General features: G+C 30.3%; 1 protein-coding gene across 3 annotated transcripts in view; it reads right to left on the bottom strand.

Moving 5' to 3' along the window:
• The window catches only part of Ack (activated Cdc42 kinase), an 83,135-nt gene that overhangs the window by 56,061 nt on the left and 13,155 nt on the right, over nt 1–13,919 (bottom strand). For all 3 annotated transcript variants that reach the window (XR_016139658.1, XM_089078594.1, XM_089078595.1), the window contains exon 2: nt 5,970–8,011. Coding sequence is in view for 2 of the 3 variants with exons in the window: in XM_089078594.1 (XP_088934720.1) it covers nt 5,970–7,955 (1,986 nt within the window). In the remaining variant the exon portion in view is untranslated. The remainder of the gene's footprint in view (nt 1–5,969; nt 8,012–13,919) is intronic.

Genomic DNA, 13,919 nt, shown 5'->3' on the forward strand with positions numbered 1-13,919 from the left:
CTACACACGAAAGAAATGCTTGCAGACATATTGACCAAGAGATCACTATCGGGTCCCAAGCACTCCTTCTGTGCCATCGGGATTGGAATCAAGAAAAGTTATGCCTCCCAGGCTCAAAATTTGAGGGAAGATATTGGGAATATCATAAATTTATCTGTCGTACAGTGATTTCTCACAAGGATTGACCACAAACTCTATCGGTTTAGACTCACCTTTTATTTCTCATCATTTTTCTCATCTATGTACATATCTTATTTGTCCCGCGGTACCGCCACTTTTATACAGTTTTCATTCCTTCCGCGTGACACATTACCTTTCTTTTTGTGCTTTGTGTGTGCTTTGTTTATCAATGTATATACTTTATATAAATAAAACAGAGTTACGTTCCTAACATCCGTCTCCTCACTCGGTCGTCCTTACTATTTTTACGTCGCCCAACAGAACAAGTTATTAAATAAGTTTAATATAGGCAAAAATTTGCTATATAGGCTTATTTAAAGTTGTAAGTTTTATTAATTATTAAATAATGTAATTTTAAATTTTATTATATCTTTTAGCATCAAGTAAAAGTAAAGAAAAAAGTAATGAATTGCTCTTAAATAATAATAACAATAATGCATTACATTGAAATAGCATTCCCCATTCTGATATAATTTTAAAATATATACATGTAAACAGAAAGCTTTAAAATAATTTACATATCCATTGAATCGGAATTTTTCTTGCATGATCTCAAATTACACGAATAATTTCACTAATTATATAAAAATATGTTGTTTGATATAATATGTGTATTATTAACTTAATTTCATATTTTAGAAAAAATAATGAAAAAAAAAAAGAAAACAGTAGAATTTGAACCTGAGACATCCGAATTCTAGCGCCAGATCTATTGTTTGTAGCTTAAGTTTACGAACACGATATATACAGAACATAAAATACTTGAAATATCAAGATCTCGTCTATTATGTATTAGATGGACTTCTTACCGTGAAGTAATAGAAGAACTATACTGTAACTTAAAATTTAAGGCAATCCGTGATGTCGGAAATCGGTTATTGTCTTGTCAGTTAAATAATTAACATAAATAAACATGACTTCAGTTGTTAAATTAACGATTGATAGAAACCAATTTAAATAATTAATTATTTAATTATTCTTTTGACTGAATTGATTGACTTTTAACAAGCAAATTTAAAAATTTAAAATTTAAATTTAAATTTAAATTTGTTCGATTAATGATTGGTATGAACAAATTCAATTAAAAATTCATTCGACGGACGATCGAATTGAATAAATTCCATTCTTTTTAAGCTTAATAAATAAAGAGAATGTTAAGCATCTTGACGGCAAATAACAGCGCACCACTCGAAATCCGCCGAACAATATCGACACTAACGAAGCGCGCGTAACGGTCTGTCACGCACCGTATGCGTGAGCCGCCAAAAACAACTAATTTTGTTTAGCGAATAACATTTTGACATGCGAACAAAAGCCGGATATATAAATCCGGCAATTTTTTTCGACTTGAGACTCCCTCGTCCCATCCGATCATCCGAACCAATCCTGTCCGATCATCCGAACCAATCCTGTCCGATCATCCGATCACTCCGATCTGACCGACACGAGAGTTCTCGTCTCCATCTAGAATAGCATTCTCGCTATTCTCGTTCATCCCGTCCGAAAACTCTGAACGTTCTCAAATTTTTCTACCGACACAACGAGCGTTCTCGTTTCTTCCGAATTAATATTCAAGCGTTCTCGAATATTTTATCCAAATAACGAATATTCTTGTTTATTCCGCACGAATATCCGGACATTTTCAGATATTCTTCCTATACCACGAGTTCTCTCCACTCTTAATATTCGAGTATTCTCGAATATTTGCTCCGCGCAACGAGTGTTCTCGTTGTGCCATCTGAATACCGGTATTCATTTCGCGGCGAGCGTAAACATCAACGCAAAAACACGGTCGCAAAAGCGTCCTCGGCCTAGCAACTAACCTAATTCGACTGCTTGGCAACACGCGAGCCCGATTGCCTAGCAACGCGCTGCGTCGCCGACCCATGCGCTATCCTGCGAATATACACGTATGCATTTTGTACTCGACTGCGCTACGAATTACACAGATTGTATCGAACATATGCAAACATCATGCCTCTGACAACAACGTCTTTCAATTACATTCTGCAGAATTTAACTTCTTAATTCTAAATAAATTGTTTATTAATTCATTTTTAATTAAACTCTGGCATCTGCAATTCTTTACCGAACTCCGACGAGCATATCCGAACCCCCGATTCACGTTCCCGCCTCCGCATCACACTCCCGACCGAGCAAGGAAAACGTACCATTACAAAAACTGTTAAGAAAAATAACAGCTATTATGTTAAATGATGATTGATAATAATATTTTTATAGAGATTTTATAGCGATTTTTTCTACTATCATAGCAAAAAAGTAAAATAATTATAAAAATTGCTTAAACAATATCGTAAATAATCTACCAATAATAATACCATAATAATAACATACCACAATAATAGATAATGATAAAAATAATTAATTACCTTTTTATTTATATTTTTATATTGAAAATATTTTTATATACTTTTACACATTTTCATACGTTTATTGAAAATAATCAGGATATTAAACGTTCAATATTAAACGTTCGAATGTGTATTTTCATCATCTAATTTCATTGTATGATAACACATGTTCATATCTTTTTTACACTTGCAGAAGTAATCACTCTTTTTTTAAAAAAAAATCATCTAAAAATTTGTTATATATCAATTATTATGATTAAAAGTTCATATATGTTAAATAATCTTTCATATATTATATTGAAAATTATGCTCTTTGAATTTTAAAATCACTATATTTTATATTGCTTTAAAGCAATATTAAAGCAATATTAAAACAATATTCATCAGTTAGCATTCTAATGAAGTTAATTAAAACTATACTATGGAGCTTTTAACTTGACTAATACCAAGGGGAACATCAGGTGACTGGTCAGGATATTTTGATGCGTTTTATACGAGCTGTTCTTGAGCGAAAAAAAAAAACGATACGTGTCCGGCCGTTTTTGCCAATGGCCCATAGTTTCGAAGAAATTGATTTAAAAAAAATGAGTTTAGTTGGCTGATATACGAGCGGGACGCTTTATACATTTAATCATCGCTATTAAGCAAGAGCAGTAGCACAGGCGGTAAAGCGTTGGCTTTGTACGACATAGATCGTGTGTTCAAATCCTGTCGCGTATATATTTTTTTTTATTAAAAATTAGTTTGTATTTGTAATTATTTTGTTACCATAAATGTTTAAAAAAATTATTTCTTTAATTATATCTGTATATTTTTTGTAAATAAAGTTTTTAGGTAGTTATTGTAATAATTTGAAAAATCTCTATAAAGAAATATTAATATCTTTATAAGTTTAATTTTAATTTAATGTTATTAATCTTAATTATTTTTTGATTGTAATAAAATTTCATAAATTTACAAATAAATAATTAAATACTCCTGTATGAAATAATTATTCCTAATCATCAATTTCATCAGAAATTATAACGGTCTTTATTATATTCTTATTTATGCGTCCATACGAATAACGACGATGATGACAATGATGGTAATAGTAATTATTTCATACAGGAGTATTTAATTATTTATTAAATACTCCTAAATTTATGAAATTTTATTACAATCAGAAAGTAATTAAAATTAATAACATTAAATTAAAATTAAACTTATAAAGATATTAATATTTCTTTATAGAGATTTTTCAAATTATTACAAGAATTATCTAAAAACTTTATTTACAAAAAATATACAGATATAAATAAATAAATATTTTTTGAACATTTACAGTAAAATAATTACACATAATAAATAATTACAAATACGAACAAATTTTTAAAAATTAAAAAAAAAAAAATACGCGACAGGATTTGAACACGCGATCTACGTCGTATAAAGCCAACGCCTTACCGCCTGTGCTACCGCTGCTCGTGCTCAATAGTGATGATTAAACATATAAGTGTCCTACTCGTATATCGGTCGACTTATAAACTTATTTTTTAAAAATCAATTTTTTCGAAACTATGGGCCATTGGCAAGAACGGTCGGACACGTATCGGACGTCGTACGTTTTTTTTTCGCTCAAGAACAGCCTGTATAAAGCGCATCAAAATACCCCGACCAATCACCTGGTGTTCCCCTTGTAAGTGACGATAAAAAGCACAAAGTGCAGCAAACTGATCAGCGAGATATTCAATGAAAATGGTGAAAGTCCAAAGTAACATATAGAATGAGATGATTTTTATAATTTTCATAAAGATGATATGCAATCTAATAAAAGATCGTAAGTTCTTACATATCAAGGAGAAAATATTAGGAATTATTCGATTTTTTAATAATTCTATTAAAATAAGAAGGGAGGGCGTGCGTCACGACGGGGCCCGACCACGAACCAGTCATGAAAACTCGTAATTATTTTGCGAAAAAATACCACCTCAGCCAGGAATCGAACCTGGATCTCCTGCTTACCGGGCAGGCATCTCCCTTCAACTACCGGGGCATATGATGATATTTATCGCAAATAACGTGTTTAGAATAACACGTCAACAATACAATGATACACATATATACGTATATCACAATATACATATATACATGTATTCTCTCGAATCTCCACGACCGGTACTCCATATGTTTAGATATGCTGAATTAATTTGCACAAGTAAAACAATTGTTGATTAAATACAATGAATGCATATATCAGCATTAGTTGAAAGACTATTTTCATACGCAACTGTAATGAATACCGCTAGATGTAACAAATTGTCAAATAATTCTTTTAGAAAGAGTGATTGCTGCAAATGCAAAAGTGTGTATAAATAGGCATAGATAATAAGCGAAGCGATAAGAATAAACGAATAAAATGTAATAATAAGAGAAGAAGAATAATTCAAAATTTAATATTTTTTTAATTGTTCTTATTTTTCTAACTAGTTGAAGTTTGGAATGTTCCTAGAACAATTTTTAAAAATACATGTATCCTATTTCTACTTTGCATACAATCAATCATTTTAAACACTAGATACAAGAAAAATATTCCTAACAATAACGCACGTACGCACATACGCATGCACACACATAAGTAAGAAAGGAGAGTGTTCGAGGGCCCGACCAGTCGTGAAAATTCGTAATTATTTTTGCGAAATCAGCTAGAAATCGAATCTGGATCTTTTGCTTATCGGGCGTCTTATCCTTTCAACTACTGAGATATATGGTGATATTTATCGCAATAATGTGTTTAGAACAACACATTAAGCAATACAATGTCATATATAGACATATATATATATATTACAATACACATATGTATATACTCTCGAATCCTCACGACCGGTACTCCAGAGAGATGTTGGCCTCTCTCTCGATGGATGCAGGTCAGACTGCAGCAGTGACATTCTCTAACGTCACTAGTAAATATACTAAAAATCCTTTTGGAGCGCAGCAGGAGGGATTGCACGAGATTGCATGACTCGAGCCTGCCAGCCAATCAAATAACTTTCGATTAAATTCACTTTTATTGTTTAATGTCGAATAATTTTTAATTAAATTCATTCATATTAATTATTAATTGAGCGACCTTTAATTAATTTAGATAATATATATCGTCATCAAATAATCTTCAATTAACTATGCTCAAATTAATCGTCAGTCAAAAGAACTTAAATAATTCAATTCTATTCATATGTATGTGCACTTATTATAACAATAAACGATTTCTAAGAGATTTTTTTTAATATTTAAGAAATGTTAAAAAAATTTCTTTCTAATAACATTTGAAACAATTTGAGATTTTCATTACATATTACAAAGTACTTGAAAAGTGCAACTCTAACCTATTCATCCTAGAATGATTCATTATACAAATTCATTATAAAAACTTACCTCTGTTTCAGTAGGCTCGAGGTCGAAACAATTCATATTATCTTGACTATTATGTCTCCCTTTCTGATTATTCACGTTTCCATACATCTGCGTCTTCAGATAGTGACTAGCGATATCAATAGGTACATGACTATAATATCGCGAATGTGGTGGCTTCATAAATACCGCAGAGGTATCAAAGGGATCAGAATATGCAGGATCCACATTATCAGGAAAGTTAGCATATGTTCTGCTTCCTTCATTTTGCCAAGAGAATCTTTTGTCATCAATGGGTTCATCGAGAATGTTAATTACTTGCTTACATGCAACCTTTTGTTCACATTTTTGTATGCTTGTATTTGCCGATTCTTCAGCGAATAAGTCAATCAAGATATCTTCCTGGCCCAAGGCTGATGACGCCTGCGAAATCTTAATAGGACTCGATGTAAAATCATTATGCAATCTTGTATAATTAAATTGCTTTTTGGTATGTGGAGTGCCACAAGAAAATTTTCTTTTTGTTTGATTGTCAGCCGAAGTTGCTACCAATACATCCGGAGGATCCATTGGATTTCTCAAATAAACATCATCAATGTAAACGGGACTACCCCAGCTCTTTCCAAAGGATGCCCCATGTCCTGTATGAATAAATGAATTTTCTAACGGTTTACTGATATCTTCTGGCTGTTTTCGACGCATTGGATCAACTAGACAACGTGGGAAATGTGCTATTTGGAAAGTCCGTTGATTCTGACCTTTCCACCAATAATTTTCCGGGCGTCCGTCAATGATTGCAATTTGATCTCCTGATTCAATGGACATTTTGCCAACCTCTTCAAAAGCAGTTAGAGCCTTCATTACAGATGGCACCATACTAGTCAATGATTTCTTTAACGAAGCGAATGTCGGCCTCTCTGATGGTTCTCTTGCCCAGCAACGAAGTATCAGCTCATACATATATGGAGGCATAGCTTCTGGTTCGTGGAGACGTTCACCCTCACGATCAATCTTACGTAAGATTTCAGAACCGTTTAGACCCAGCCATGGCTCTTCACCGAATGTCATCATCTCCCAGAACGTCACACCATACATCCAGACATCTGATGCATGACTAAAATGGCGAGCTTTGAGTGATTCGGGAGCGCACCAGGGAAAAGGCACCTTTTTGTGTTCTGTCATAACATAACAATCTTCTTGTTGAGGAAGCGCTCTCATCAAACCAAAATCACCAATTTTAATTTTATCAACAGTACTCAGCAAGACATTTCTACAAGCCAGATCACGATGTAGAAAACGCTTTGCTTCTAGATATGCCATTCCCGTAGCAACTTGCAGTGCGTAATTGCAAAGCGTGAGAATAGAAATTCTGCCGCATTGTTGCCGTAAATAATCAAGTAGTGCACCCAAAGGAGCAAGTTCAGTTACCATCATCATCGGCTGGGACAACACTACACCATATAATCTAATAAGATTATGATGATTTAAAGTATGCATTGCCTGAACTTCTGAAACAAAATCTTCTATAACACTCGGCTGTGTCAGAGCATCTGCTTTAAGAACTTTCACGGCAACTGGCAAAGTTCGCCCTGAAGGAGAAGTCCATTCTCCTCTTCGTACTACACCAAAACTTCCATCACCCAATTTAACGGATAGTATCACATCTTTATCTTGTATAAGACATGTCAGCACCGAAGAAGTTTCGACAGGTTGCGAGAATTGTTTATTGCTTTTACCATTGCTACCAGATTTAATTTTAGTAATTAAACTTTTCTTCCATTGGGCATTTCGTCTCTTTTTCACTGCATCCAGCAAGCGTCTCACACCAGGTTTACCGAGCCCAATTTTTTCTAAATCTTCTGTTTGAACATAATCAAAATGATGCAGGCGAGTAATCTGTAGATCGTCCCGAATTCGTATAAAGAACTGAGAAAGCTGTACATCATATAGCAATTCCTGAAGCCACTCTGTACCTTCCTTGTCTGCCATAACTGTATGTTCCTTATTCATTGATATATCTGATAATCAAGAATACATGTCTTGTCAGATGTCTTCAACATAGAGATCTGAAAAAGATTTAATTATTAACTTAAAATTTAAATCTATAGAATTCAATTCCATTTATAAATAATAGATTTTATAATCTAACTATCATTATAATTATACAAATTCTTTGTAGATTTTGAATTCTAATAATTATAATATTATATTCTTAAACAATATAAATGATTACTTCAAATTATAATTATTCAGATTACAGAGTTATTGTAAAAATATATGTTTTATAAAAATTTTATATTTTTTATATGTAAATTAAATGTTATATATGAAAAATCTTATCTTCATAAGATCTTCACTTAAGATGTTTATTATCCAATCATAAAATTACTAATACATTTTAGTTTCATAAAATTTTAAAACGAAGTAAGACTATCGAATTGATAAAAAAAATTTTTTAATGATTTCTTATAAATTTAAAATGATTTTGTTTAAAATAAAAAATATTAAGAATTGCGATTTTTCGAAAAATGTAAAAAAATGAATGAATTTTTTGTATGTTTCTTTGCGTTCTCCATAGACAGAATTTATTATACTTGCATTATATTGGCTGTAAATTGATTTCATCAATATTTAAATAAATAGAAATTATAATAAATGAAAATCTTTTTAAACACAAAATATTTTTAAAAATTTGTGTTTTATAAAAATTATTACAATATAAAAATCACTATATGAATTTTTACTTTAATCAATATAATAAATATAGTAAGTTTTATTTCTATAGAAAGCGCGGAAAAAAATTAAAATTTCTTGCGTATCTGTGATATTTTTAATCTAAAACTAGAACATAACAGGTCTAGTAGTCAGTGCGCTACGCGCGCGCCACTAAGCTTTTCATACTATATATTTTTATATTATTCGTTGATAGTAGCGACATACCGTCGTGATGAAAAATAGAAATTTATCCTTGTTTATCTTATCTTTGTCCTTATTCAAAACCGATTCAAAGTTTCATTCGCTACTAACTTCGCCCGCCTTTTACAAATTGTCATTTGCAAATTGACAGTATACACAATTGATAGTATACATAGACATAATAAACTCACGAAATTAGCGCAGCAAAAGAACCAATCAGCATCGTGGAAAAGCAGCAACAATAAACTTCGAGAAATGCGAGTAATCGATTTAACATCTTCTTTTTTATAAAGGAAAATTTCGTTTGCCCATAAAACAATTGCCTACAGCTTCGTTTACATACAACCGTATTAGACATAGCACATTGCATATATGATTATATTCTTAGAAATTATAGAAAATTCCGATTTTTATATGAAACGAGTTTTATGGAATTCATAAAGAAATTACGATGAAATCTGTAGGCAAGCATTTTATAGATAAACAAGATTCATCCTTTCCTTTATTAAAATTGCAATTTCCAAAATATTTCTAACAACAAAACAGAATTCCAAATAACATAAGTGATTATTACGAACTCAATAAAAAATTCCTTTAAAAAAGGATTACATTTTGACTTCGATGGAGTTAAATTTAAGTTATTTAAATCTATAAATTGCTTTGAAAAAAATCTTTTTTTGGATCTCAATTAAACTGGAACACTCACCATCGAATCGAATTCATATCTATTAAAAAATTAAAAAAATTTAATGCTACATACATATCATATAAATATTATATAAATATCATATAAATATCATATAAATGCTAATTTGTTCTAGTCCAAATTTTATTACTCAAATCGTTTAACAAAGATTGCGTTCAAAAAAATATATAGGTGTATCGTATGAAGAAAACAAATGCAAAATTTATTGCTAATTTGTTGTCTAACCTAGTGCACAAACATTTCAAAAATTCAATATTTTTTGTAAAATAAGCAGAATATCACACTATCAAATCTAGAAACAAAAATATTGAATTTCTGAAATATTTTTACGCTACGTTAAAGCAACAAATTAGCAACAAATTTTAATACATTTGTTTTCTTTGATACACACTTATATATTTTCTGTATTACGGAGTCCAGCAAATTCTTGGACCTTATATTTATAATAAAGAATTTGCTCGGCCGAATCTGATATTGAAATATTTTACAGATCATAAATTTTCAAAATATAAGAAAATTCAATTTTGTTGTTCGTCGAAAATAAACAATTTATCGCAACAACCATGCCAGAGAGCCAGCCATGATTCAAAGACTAAGTCTCTTCAGATCTTGCAATAAAAGAATTTATTGCTTGATTGAATCTGATATTAAAATATTCCATAGATTATAACTTTCAAAATATGACAAAACTCGATTTTGTTGGTTTAATTAATTTCTGCGATCAATCTCGATTTATCGAAAAAATTAAATCTAATTTGTCGTGTAAACTTCTTTCTAACATATCTGGATGAACAACAATATCGGATTTTTGGCACATTTCAAAAGAACATTGTATTCCGAACATCTTAGTAACAAATTCACCCAAACAATAAATTTATTTGTTATAATTATAACAACTAAAAGCTTCTCTCTTTATATATTACAGTGTCAAATTTTGCTGCGTGTTTTTTTTATATGACATGCATATATATATTTTTTTTTTATTATGAAAGAGCTTTTTTTAACTTTTATGTAATTAAATTCTTTACAAACTAAACCTAAATATTATTAAAAAGATATTTTTATTCTTTTTCAAAAATGTAAAAAGAAAAACAAAAGTAAAAGAAATTTGCTTTTTCCTGCTAGCTTGTTAAAAAAAAATTTATTTTATAAAGATTTAAACGATAAAGAATTTGTCAAAGAAGAAAATGCTATTTGTCATATTTGTTGTCGTTTGTTCAAAATTTTAATTTTTCTTTAAAAACATAATAATTTCATAATCTTAAAACTTGTAAAATTCCTGAGAAACTATAATAAAAGACTAAGACTGTCCGATGTTATGTAAAGATGTAGAAAAATTTCTGAAATAAGGATATTTTTCTCAGCTATGTTTGATAGTTGATGTTTGATAGCTATCACACTTAACTTCTCGATTTTCATTATATCATCACTATATCATCATTGTCACAGAATTTCCTGTAAATTTTGCACTTCTGAAGATTACGAAAATATATACACTTAGTAGGAGAAATAACAAATTGCGATAAGTTTTTATTGTATGTTATTTCTCTGACGTTAAACATTCAACATGGCTGCCGTGAGAGAGCCGAACCTTAAATACATAAAGGAACTATTATTATTAAATAATAAATTTGTTTATTTCATAACAAAAGCAAAATTCTTCAGTTCATTTTACAACTTCTTTTTTTTTTTTCTTTTTTTTATTCCTCTTTAATCTTATTTCTTATAATTTCTCTCTTTCTTCCCCCCCCCCCCCTCACTCCTTCAATATTATAAGACGATAGCGCTACTTCAAGAATTCTTCATCTTTGCCAGTTTCAAAAAACTGATTTCTTTTGCTGATTTTTACTCTTACGTGTGTATAGAATAATCTGCAAAAAGATTTTTTTAAATTCACAATAGAGATATGAGTTCAAATACATTGCGCATGCAGATTCTCCAAGCGTCTTGATGCACAAACACTTGTAAATACTATTCAATTCTAGTTGACACATTGGCGAATATTCCTTTCTATTTCTTAAAGATTTCAATAAGTCCATAAAGAAATTTACTCCATTTTCTATATGCTCTATAATTTTGATAAAAAGGCAGAAAATCATCGATAAACTGTGTGCTTCATGTGTTTTATAGTTTATATTGTGAATATTTCAAAATGTTTCGCGATTAAAAAACTTCTACAATTGATAATATTCAACTAAAACATAAACAAACGAAACGATAATTTTCTATGGAAATAAAAAATGAAACTATTATAATTAAGTTAATACGTCGGCAAACAATAAATGTCAAGTAAATTTTTCAAAGATATTGTATTATAAGTTCTATAAACAAAATAATGATATAATAAAATAATAGAATAATAATAAAATAATACATACAAAATAATGAAAGTTCTAAAGGAATCCTCAGGCACTTCGCGCGAAAACATTTTCTAATAAGTACAAGTAATATCAATCGTTATTTTTAGGAACCTGCACATTCAATGATTTTGTAAATTTCTTAAAAATAATGAATATCTTGAGAATTTGTGTTGAACAAACACATTTGCCAAATAAAAAGACAATGTAAAAAATGCAAATCGTCACACGAGTTTTTTGTTCAAAGTAAGCAGAAATACTTGATGAAAAAAATAGACACATTTCTTTGAGGAAAAGGGAGTTTTATTATGTGGCAATAATATTGCAAAATAACTATAAATACACTGAAACTTCCCTTATAAATAAAATCAAACTAAACTTTAAAAGCGTTTTTTATGAAATCACGTTTTTCAAGTTGGAAATTTAATTAATCAAAATAAATAATAATAATAAATAAATAAAAATTAATCAAAATAGTTTCAAATTTGTTTTCTTTATGTTCCTAACAATTTTGCGCATGTTTTAAAAATACAAATATACTTTTACAACAAAAATTCGCTTTTTTTTATAAATAAAAAAGTAATAAATTTTATAGATAAAAATTAAATTTTTTTCTTCAAAATATCGCCATTTCTATAAATTTTATACAACTAACTTTCTTCTAATTAAAATTGTAACGATACTCATATAATTGATAAAAAGAAATCGAAGAAATTTTGGTTTCAGATAATTTGCAGACTTAATTATTCCTAATTATTCCTATAGTAAAGACATGACTTTTTCTGGTAGCTTTTCACTTCAACCGCTATTTTGACATATTAATATATACATCCTTTTATAAATAGAAAAATATTTTTTATAATTCAAATACCATACAATTGCATATAAAAATCTTTGTATATAGAATACATTCTTAAAAAAGAATTAATTAAAATAAATTAATTTTAGAACCGGCAAAACTAAAAGTCCTTCAACTATTTTGCAAAATATATGGTATATTCATTTATATTTATATCATAAATATGTTTATTTTTGAACAATTAATTTTTGAATAATCTTACCGGAAGTTTTTAAAAATATCTTAAGATTTTTCAAAAATTAGTACAGTGATTGACAAAAAAGATACCATCCTCAATGTTATAAAATTTTTACTTAATAAATTTATAAAAAAAAAAAATAAAAAAGCTTAAAATATTTGTATTCAGTAACTTTTTTTATTTTCCTTTAAAATTCAAAAAGGATTTTTCTTTATCTTCTTTAAAATTATTTCTTTTTAACTTTTCTCATAAATTGTTTTGTTCAAGACTATGTGCAAAACTCGGGCTACCGATGGGACACAGACTTGGAAGGGAAGCTTCAAAGTCTCCTTTCAGAAAAGCTCGAAGTAAAGGGGGAATGGATAAGGTCTCTTCCTCCCCCCCTCAGCCCAAAAGAGGAGGACGTCGATCCCTAGGGCGGGGACTGTGCTAGACTCGGCTTCTGGGGCTGAGTGGTCTGCTGGAGGGGCCAAAAAGAAAAGGGTCCGCCATTGTAAAGGTGGTAGACCAGGCCCTGCCAGCAAAACCGGTCGTCTTAAGGTGATCATCAGAGAGAGAGAGAGAGAGAGAGAGAGAGAGAGAGAGGGGGGGAGAGGGGGGAGGGAGGGAGGGGGGAGAGAGAGGGGGAGAGAGAAGGGGGGAGAGAGAGAGAGAGAGAGAGAGAGAGAGAGAGAGAGAGAGAGAGAGAGAGAGACGGAGAAAGAGAGGGGGGAAGAGAGAGAGAGAGATTGATTAGACTTTATTTAGCTTTCTCAGCTATTTTGCAAATACATGATACACACTTAAATTATACTTAATATATGCTCTTTTAACATTCGCTTAAACATTTCTAGTTTATCACATCTTTTCATTGTGGCTGGCAACGCGTTGTACATTTTTACTCCTTCGTAGAACATACTTTTTTGTGCACTCCTTGTTCTACGAAATCTTATTATAATATCTCCGGTTTGTCGCGTTT

This window comes from Pogonomyrmex barbatus, unplaced genomic scaffold (genome assembly GCF_055798465.1).
Source record: "Pogonomyrmex barbatus isolate J1 unplaced genomic scaffold, ASM5579846v1 scaffold24, whole genome shotgun sequence".
Lineage (NCBI taxonomy): Eukaryota > Metazoa > Arthropoda > Insecta > Hymenoptera > Formicidae > Pogonomyrmex > Pogonomyrmex barbatus.